The sequence below is a fragment of the Lontra canadensis genome, unplaced genomic scaffold (assembly GCF_010015895.1).
Source record: "Lontra canadensis isolate GAN:19392208 unplaced genomic scaffold, GSC_riverotter_1.0 scaffold1, whole genome shotgun sequence".
NCBI lineage: Eukaryota > Metazoa > Chordata > Mammalia > Carnivora > Mustelidae > Lontra > Lontra canadensis.
In genome coordinates, this window is record NW_022630995.1 from 119,826,174 (window position 1) to 119,835,766 (window position 9,593).

General features: G+C 50.9%; 1 protein-coding gene across 1 annotated transcript; it reads left to right on the plus strand.

Moving 5' to 3' along the window:
* The first annotated feature begins 1,132 nt into the window (after window positions 1-1,132).
* NKX6-1 (NK6 homeobox 1) lies at window positions 1,133-6,815 on the plus strand. The gene is made up of 3 exons (XM_032874271.1): window positions 1,133-2,316; window positions 4,092-4,264; window positions 6,546-6,815. The coding sequence occupies exons 1-3, from the start codon at window positions 1,647-1,649 to the stop codon at window positions 6,813-6,815; spliced, it is 1,113 nt and encodes a 370-aa protein (XP_032730162.1). The 5' UTR covers window positions 1,133-1,646.
* Window positions 6,816-9,593: the final 2,778 nt, after the last annotated feature.

Genomic DNA, 9,593 nt, shown 5'->3' on the forward strand with positions numbered 1-9,593 from the left:
TGTTCGAGGTGAGGCGTCTCGAGCTGGTAGGCGAAAGGGGTGGATAGGGTGACGCGAGCAGGCGAGCGGGGAGGCGAGGGAAGAATATGAACTGCTTTTCCATAAAAGGTCTGGGTTTTCATTATTCTTCTCTTTAAAAAGTAATACCCTCTCCGTCTCTGCTCCCCCCTCCACTTTTCCATTTTACTTAACACAATTAATTGAGGCGTCCACTGGCCCCAAGGCGGAACCGCACCACTCGCCAGGCCCCACCCCCTGACCCCACCCACAGTAGGGATGGAAGAGGGAGGAGGCGGGAAGCAAGCGGGCGCGGCCCTACGGCTCGCCCGCCTCAGCCAATCAGAGGGTGCGGCGCTCCGGAGTGGGCGTGCCCCAGAGGCGACGCGAGTCCCGAAACTGCGCGCAATTGGAGACAGTGGTTACGCCCCTGGCCTGCACCCCGCTCCTCGGCCCCGCCCCCCCGGCCGCCTCCGAGTGACGTCTCTCAAAGTTCTCATTTTGGACCCCCACTTCCCCCTCCTTTTCGTCCCCCAGCTAAAGAGGGGTAGGGAGTGATGCAAATGTTTTATTACCTTTGAGAGCTTCATCTGAACTGTCAGGCCCGGAGGGAGGAGAGGAGAGAGAGGGAGTGGAAGAGCCGGAGAGGGTCAGCTTGGCCAGAGGACAGGACTTAGAAGAACGAGCCTGTAAAGCCGCGAAGAAAATGCGAGAGAGGAGAGGCAAAGGCGGAGAGTGAGAAGAAGAGAGGTTGCTGCGGGGGTGGGGCGGGGGTCGCCAGGCCCGTTTGCAGAAGTGGACAGACGAACGGAGCAGCCGTAGCCGAAGCCATCAGACTTTTCACACTTAAGTCTTTGTTTTTCTGTGTTTCTTTCTTTCTTTTTTTCTCACCCTTTTTTCTTTTCAATATTGCAACTCTAGTGCCCCGTGGCCCAGAGGGGAAGACGGGTTGGAGCGCCGAATCCGGGAACGGCGGGGATTGGTGGCACTGCCCTTTCTGGCGCCCCAGCCCCGGGGCAGAGTCAGCGGAGGAAGCCCGCCCAGAGGCGAGATCCTCCTGCGGGCTGGATGCGCTCTCTCCCCGCGAGAGCGAGCGCCGAGTGCGAATCAGCCTCGCGGCAAAATAACAGGGCAGTCAAATAAGATTAGAGGAGGGCGTCCGGCGGAACCTGGAGTCGTTTGAACCACCCCAAAGAAAGCGAGCCAGTCCCCCTACTCCAACATCGAAGTGGAGATTCGGTGACTCTTAACTTTGTTGCAAACTCTGGGGCCGGCCTGGGTTTTGCTTTGCTTATTTCTCCCGGGGAGAAGATGAGAAGTAGAGATCACTGAGAGGCGAGGAAAAGTAAAGAGAGAAGAGACCGAGACTGAGTCCACGACTCTAGGAGCGAAAGGACAGCCAAACTCGCCCGGACGCCCGCTGATCTCGGCGAGCCACCGCCTCTCCAGTGGCGTGTTTGGACATTTCTGCTGCGCCGCTTCGAGAGCAACTCTCGGCGGCGGCGTTCTCGGCCCAGTTGGCAGGTCGCCTCTGGGAGCGCGGAGCTACTCTTCGCTCGCGCCCTCGGCACTCCTCGCTTTCCTGAGCCCCACCGGGGCACCGGCCGGCGCCCTCGTTGAGTGGCTGCGGGCTCCGGCCTGGCCGTGGGATGTTAGCGGTGGGGGCGATGGAGGGCACCCGGCAGAGCGCGTTCCTGCTCAGCAGCCCTCCCCTGGCTGCCCTGCACAGCATGGCCGAAATGAAGACCCCTCTGTACCCCGCGGCGTACCCCCCATTGCCCGCCGGCCCCCCCTCTTCTTCCTCCTCCTCATCCTCCTCGTCGTCGCCCTCTCCGCCTTTGGGTGCCCACAACCCAGGCAGCCTGAAGCCCCCGACCGCGGGGGGGCTCTCATCCCTGGGCAGCCCCCCACAGCAGCTCTCGGCCGCCACCCCCCACGGCATCAACGACATCCTGAGCCGGCCCTCCATGCCCGTGGCCTCAGGGGCCGCCCTGCCCTCCGCCTCGCCCTCGGGTTCCTCCTCCTCCTCCTCCTCGTCCACCTCTGCTTCCTCCGCTTCGGCAGCTGCAGCGGCAGCTGCAGCCGCTGCAGCCGCCGCCTCATCCCCAGCGGGGCTGCTGGCTGGCCTGCCCCGCTTCAGCAGCCTGAGTCCGCCGCCGCCGCCGCCTGGGCTATACTTCAGCCCCAGCGCAGCGGCCGTGGCCGCGGTAGGTCGGTACCCCAAGCCGCTAGCCGAGCTGCCCGGCCGGACGCCCATTTTCTGGCCAGGAGTTATGCAGAGCCCACCCTGGAGGGACGCCCGCCTGGCCTGCACCCCTCGTGAGTACGATCTCCTGAGTACAGTTGTGCGCGTTCTACCCGCTCTCGGGTCATGTCTTCTGATGTGCATGGGGATCCGTGCACCGTCTTGGCTCCCCAGTAGTTTGGCAGCGCCAGAATCGCACGATTTGGGCTCTGCCAGGGCATTCATTGAGGGACTCTGACTTCCCTGAGCTCGCTTCCAAGTGCCCCCCGCCCGCCCCAAGTCTTGGGCACGCCTTGAGGAGCGGGTGTGCATGAGTCCGTGTTGAAAACGCGGTGCTAGGCATGTGTCTCACCCGAGGCCCCGGCTACTTTGGAGCAGCCTGACTGCAACCTCAGGCCCTTCTTGGGTTTAAGAGGTGGGAAAGGCGGGAGAGGATATTGAGCCCGGGCTACACCCCCTCTTTCCTGGCTCCCGCCTGTCTGCCAGGGCCCCACTCCACCTACGCCAGCCGAACTGGCCTCTCTGCGAACAGGCGGGGGACCACAGCGGCAAGCCCTCCACGGCCCTGGCCGGAGTGCGTGTACTTGCATGTACATCTCGGCCCAGGGTGTCCCTACCTAACCTCTTCGCCTTCGAGGAGCTCCCCCACCCCCACCCCAGTACAGTCGGGCCGGGTGAGCTCATTGAAGACAGGTCCGCGGCAGCCGCAGTAGCGAGCTCAGTCACTTCGGGCCACTCCCCTTTGCTGGGCTCTCACTTTCCCACCTGCCTCGGCCCTGGAAAGGTGGGGTGGGGGTGGAGAAGGGCCGGGACATCTTGGGCCTGGGAATTTTGAGAGGCATCGTGGCCCTCAACATCCTAACATGAAAATGAACCAGAGACAGAACGAGGTGGCGGCAGCACTGGGGAATATACACATCCCACCAAGATCTTGCTTGAAAACAACTAACTCTGTTGCCCCTAGATCAGTCTAATCTTCTGGGTAGTTGGCCACCGCTGAGGAGGCTCCTAGTCCTCCAGGTGTAGTTCGAGGCCCAGCCTAGGTTTTTCTCTTGCTCCGGTCTCTCCTCTTGACCTAGTCTCCCAAGTTTCCATTAATTCTCCAGACCTCTTTAGTGTGGCTGAGCGGCAGTTAACTAAGGGAAGTTGCGGGAGCCAAGTAGAGGCTCCCTTGGGAATGGAGGGCGGCCGGGCTGGTGCGGGTGTCGGGGAGACGCTATTGTATTCGTTTTGATGGCCGTGTAGGGACCGCCAACAAAGGCGGTACCTCCTCCCCCTCGGCCGCAGCGGCGTTTGACTTGGGGGCGATTTAGCTCTCTTGTGTGCAAAAAACAAGGCGCCCTTTGTTGTGCGGGCACAGGTTAGGAAGGCGCTCAAGGAAAAAAAAAAAAAAAGAAGAAAGAAAGAAAGAAAGAAAGAAAGAAAGAAAGAAAGAAAACAAAACAAAATAAAATAAAATAAAACAAAACTAGTCATCCTCAAGCCAAGTCTCCGGGGCTGAGCGAGCACTGACTGGACTGGGAGACTAGACGGGCCTTTATCCCGCATTCTTCAATTTACTGGGGCCTGGTGCTTTCGGCTCCGGCAAACTTCAGCAATGCGCTCCCTCACTGTTTGACGTCTCTGTTGGGCAGATTATTTACTGCTGCTCCAAACACACCCGGCTTTTAAAAACAGGTGGGCGTAAAAAAGGCAAAGGGAGGCGCGCGGTGGGACTGGAAGCGCGGGACACTTCTGACGTCTGCCGCGGAATAAGCTTTCCAAAAAAACTTCGTGTTTTGAGTTGTTCTCAGTGGAGCCGCTTGTAACCGATTGTTTTTCTCCTTCCCTTGGTTATCTATTCTCTCAGATCAAGGATCCATTTTGCTGGACAAAGACGGGAAGAGAAAACACACGAGACCCACGTTTTCTGGCCAGCAGATCTTCGCTCTGGAGAAGACTTTCGAACAAACGAAATACTTGGCGGGGCCCGAGAGGGCTCGCTTGGCCTATTCTCTGGGGATGACGGAGAGTCAGGTCAAGGTGAGTAGTAGACCTTACAAACCTCGAGGAATGGTCTCCTAATCCCCAACTCGCGCGCACGCGCGGGCACACACACACACACACACACACACACGCGCGCGCGCGCGCGCGCGCGCGTACACACCCCTCTAACAAACAGCCGCTTGGGGGGTGCGGATCTGAGGAGCCTGGGGAGAAGATGAAATCAGCGAAAGGGGTGGGAGTGGGGGTTACAAAGGCCCTGGGGTCTCGAGGCGAGCAAACTGTTGATGAACAAAAGGAATCAAGCCCCCGCCTTTGAAATTAGGTTAATCTAGATAGCAGCATGTGCTGGGGGAACTCGCCATTATTGGAGAATAAAAGCATGACCGAAATATCAGCCCTTAGAATAGATCACGCCAGTTAGATAGCTTCTGTGTACTCTGTTTGTAAGGATATTCAAGCTTTTGTTTGTCAATTCAAGCTCTGCTAGTCATATCATTTTCTGATGTAGATCAGCCTTATAGTGCTACTATATTAACTTGACGGTTCAAAAAAAAAATGCACAGGATCCAGCCGTTTAGCGGGGGTGAGTCTGGTTTTAGTTTAGTTGAGGATTATAACTTTGGAATAGTAATTTTCCAAATGAATTGACAAGAGTATTATTGTGTTATGAAAGAATTCTGTCTATCAACGGATGTATACTATTTTACTGTTTGTGACAACAATTTATAATTAAAATGTCACTTAGCTTATAATTGAGTTGTACAGTATATTTCCAGGGAATCAAATTTGAGAAATCTTTTCTTGAAAAATAAAAGGATTGAACGAGTGGATAAATTAAATCTAGTGGTTTCCTATATTTCCAGTATTCTCTTTTGTGTCCCTTCTTAATTTATTATATTTGGTATTTTTGGAGGGGAAGGAGTATACGTCTGTTTTCATTAGTAATCTTGTTGCTCCTTAAATTAAGTGGGAATAACTGTTAGCCACGTCTGCTGGTTAGAGTGTATTTCCCCTGGGGCAAGCATCATAAAATGCATTTCAGGGGTGATTTTGTACGTGACCATTAGAATACCATCACAGTTAAAATTATTTTTGCAATGGTTGGTACAGAGCCTACCACAGTAATCTGGAAGTCTTCATTTGTCACCGTAAATATGTCTGTGTGGCTAGAAGTGAATTATTATAGCTGTATAAGGAAAATAAAAATCACTTTCTTAACAATTCTGATTCTCTAGATAAAATACATAACGGATGAGAAAATGGATGAGAAACATAAAAAGAGGATAGTATCTTTTGGAAATTGGTTGCTTATTGCTGATGCTTTAGGTTAAATTATGTATATCAAACATGGTGTCACACATCATGAATAGCTTAAAATATTTGTTATATAAAATGTCTTGGAGAAGAACAATGTTAAAATAACATTTGAAAGACTAGGCATGCTAAACAGTGGAAAATAATGTAATAAGCCAAATTTCACTTTAAAAAATAACTAATGAAAATTCCAGCTTGATTTTTGGTTTTATGAAAAACAAACCATAGAGAAAGACTCACACACAAACTACTGGGTTTAGCTAACCTATTCAATATTTTCAAGCATTTATGTTTATTATTATTAGTGATTTGAGGTTTCTGTTTTAGCAAATCTTTTTCTTTTTCTTTTTCTTTTTCTTTTTTAACTTTACATGGTACATTACAAGTGTAAACGGGAAGGGGAATGTTTACCTATCATGTTTGTGTGGATTCAGACTTGAGATCTGAGAAACAGACAAATATCCAAAAATGAAAAGGAGAACAGAAGTAATTGGGGCAAATGCCGTGCTTTCTCCCACAAATCACACTAAAAAGCAAGCACACTTCAAGTTGTTTGCAAGTCTTAGTCTAAGAAAGTAAACAACAAATAAAATCACAAAGTCTTTATGAGGCAAACTTAGAAAGGTAAGAAGTTTTCTCCTTAAAACTACAAAGTAGGAAAGCGGACTCATTTTTAGGGAAACTTTAAGTTTCCAAGTTTTTTCTCTTCGGAGACAGCTCACTGACAACGTCTATACACTTGTGTTTCTATCGCTATGGTAACGGCGGTCACTCCGTTGGTGCCCGATGCTCAGAGGAAGCTGGGGCGTTGGAGACTGACTTTGACGGCCGGAACAAGGGAGGTCTCTGAGGGAGGGTGGCAGGCCGTCAGGGTCCCGCCCGCTGGAGCGACCCGGGGATCTGGGGAAGGCAGCCTTGCCTGAGTCCGCTCGCCTTCAATTCCTGTCCTCCCGCCCCCACTCCCGCCCCCGGTTCCCCTCTCCTCCCCTCTCCTGGTCCCCAGGTCTGGTTCCAGAACCGCCGGACCAAGTGGAGGAAGAAGCACGCGGCCGAGATGGCCACGGCCAAGAAGAAGCAGGATTCGGAGACCGAGCGGCTCAAGGGCGCCTCGGAGAACGAGGAGGAGGACGACGACTACAACAAGCCTCTGGACCCCAACTCGGACGACGAGAAGATCACGCAGCTGCTGAAGAAGCACAAGTCGAGCGGCGGCGGCGGCGGCGGCGGCGGCGGCCTCCTGCTGCACGCGTCGGAGAACGAGAGCTCGTCCTGAGCGCCCGCCGCCCCCCCACCCCAACCCCCGCCTCCACCCGCGCCTGCCGGGCCTCCGGCCTCCGCCCCGGGGACAGCGCGCGCCCCGCCTGCCCGCCTCTTGGGGCTCGGAGGACCCCGCCCCGCCCGCCGGGGCCCTTTGCTATTTTCTGAGATGTACATATCTATTTTTTTAACCTGGAAGTTGAGGGGGGCGGGGGAGAGCGAGAAAGAGAGAGAGACTCGGGGGTTGATCAGAAGGCAGAAAAGACGTCGAACATCACTGCATAGATAAGGCAACTGAAACTCGCGGCTGGGCCACTCTCGCAGCCCTGCTTGGTCCACTAGACCCGTCCCCCCGGCGGGAGCTGCGGGAGTCCCCGCACCGCCCCTTCCAGCCTGGGCCCCCAGCGACCGCTGGGGCGGGGCGCGGAGAGGTGTTCTTGAAGGCTCCGCACCCGCCGCAGGGACCTCAGAGCCTCGCGGGCGGGCGACCGCCACAGATGGGAGGAGAGAGGGAGGCTTCTCCCCCCACAAACTGCTGTGCCGACTAAAGCAACCTGTTGAAGGCTCTTTGTAAATAAATCGTGAGTCACACTGACTAGAAGTTACTTTATTGTGAATATTTAAAATGTAAAATGCTTTTTTGAATTTGGTATAAGAAGATGGCCCTCCTTCTTCCTTCACCCTGCCCTCTTTTAAAAGCTACTCAAACCCTACGTCTCCCTTTTATTTTGAACTTAATTTGAGATGCGAGACAAGAATGTTCTCCACCCCCCACTCCTCTCCCGGTTTGGATTTGTTCAGTCTCACTTTTCCCTTTGTCCCTCGTTGCTCGTCCCTGACCACCCCCTGGCTCCGCGCCCCGCTCCCGCCTCCAGGACTTGAAGTAGAAGATGTGGAACCAGGGAAGGCCTCAGACCCGCCTCTCCGTTCCTCTCTGAAATTGCACAGTCGTTTGTTGCTATTTATTAGTGATTTAAAGAAAGTATTGGGGAGGGAGGGGCTACAATAGCTTGTATTTAATTTAATTCCTTTCTGATAAAAATGCGTGTTAAAGTAGATGGTGGGAATTGTTACAACTGCTCTGGGTCAGAAACATAAAAATCCATTTAGTTGCTGTAATTGAATTTGAAGTGTTTTGTATCATAAGAATACTATAGACTATGTATATTGTTTTCTTTTTTTAAGCTAATAATGGTGATATATTAGCAACTTTAACCTTTATTAATTTATATAAGGAATTTGGTTTGTAAAGAGAAGAGACACCCCCCCCCCGCAAGACCAGTTAAATGTAATGCACTTTCTGTTTCAAAGGATAAATCAAATTAAAAAACAGTTTGAAGACGTTTGTTGCCTTGAATGGAAGGGTACAGATGATTTGATCTCAAATGAGATCTCAAAAGTCAAGATCACAAAATTATTATATTGGTTCCTTGGGTAGAAGAGCTGCTGTTTGTTTATTTATTTATTTATTTGAGTGGGGTCACAACTCTCCTTCTCTTGGATTAGGAAGATAAAAGAAATGTAGCCCCACTCGTGGGGCTCCTTGAAGAGACTTGTTTAATGGGCTGCTTCTGATGTCTGTGTTGTCTAATTTTTCCCTGATCGCTTTTTCCTTCTGGAAGAAGTCCCCGGAGGGGACTCATTTCCATATATCCAAGATAGCTCCTTGGTGGAGCCCTAGATCTTGTAGCTGGGAGGAGGCAGAGGAGCTTGCAGGCGCAGCAGCACTGCTGGTTTGAGGCTAACATTTATCCACGCCTTGCAGCTTGTAAGAATGTAGAAGTTGTTGGAAAGACAGGGATCTTGATTTTGCTAACCATTACAATAAAGGATGAATTTAAAGAAAGCTTCTTCTAACTGATGTGAAAGTCTTTAGGGTTATGGAATCGATGTCAAAGCTTCTGCAGCTAAATTTGCAGGGGGAAAAAAAATCCTACCTAGGGAGAGGGCTGTATCACTGTCTTGGGATCTTTTTGTTTTCAGACACTCAGTTATAGGCTCGGTGAAATATAGTTATCCCCTTAGTGTTTCAGGTTAATGAGCTTGTGTTCAAAGAGAGAAAAATCAATAGAATTCAGTAGATTCTTCAGGCTAGCGTTAGGTAAAGAAAGTGTGGGTCTGTTTTGTTCCCTTGAAAATAAAATAAAAAAAAAACTGTGGAAACTGGGAATGAGATTGCCTGAAGGAAATTATTATAGATGATATTCCTGATGGCATGATGTAATAGAAAGAAAGGATGCCAATCTGCTCTATTTCTTTTCTCTGGTTTGTCTGTGAAGTTCCCAATAAGTTTTAAACTTCTGAATTTCTGCATTCTTAGCAAGACTGTGGTGTGTATCCTATAGAGAGGCAGCTATTTCAAAAGAGGTTTTGCTGTGCTGGGGTGATGTAATTTGAATCTTAGCTGTAAATAATAAGAATTTCCTTCCTTCCTTCCTTCCTTCCTTCCTTCTTTCCTTCCCTCCTTCCCCTTTTCCTCCTTTCCTTCCTTTCTTCCTCCCTCCCTTCCTTCCTCCCTTCCTTCCTTTCTCTCTCCCTCCCTCTCTCCTCTCTCTCTCTTTTTATGAAAGAGCCTGGGAAGGGGTGTTGTGAAAAGTCTATTACCATAAACTGCACTTTATTATTTGTTAAATTGCAACAAATGCAAGTGTCTTATCTACTTTCTTACTACTTTTTAACCTTTTTTTGCCTTGAAAAGCCAAGCAACTTTTTACTTATTCCTTCTTCCTAAGAAAACAAAAATTCACAAGATAATTACAAATGCTATTCTTGGAATTTAATAATAACAACTCAT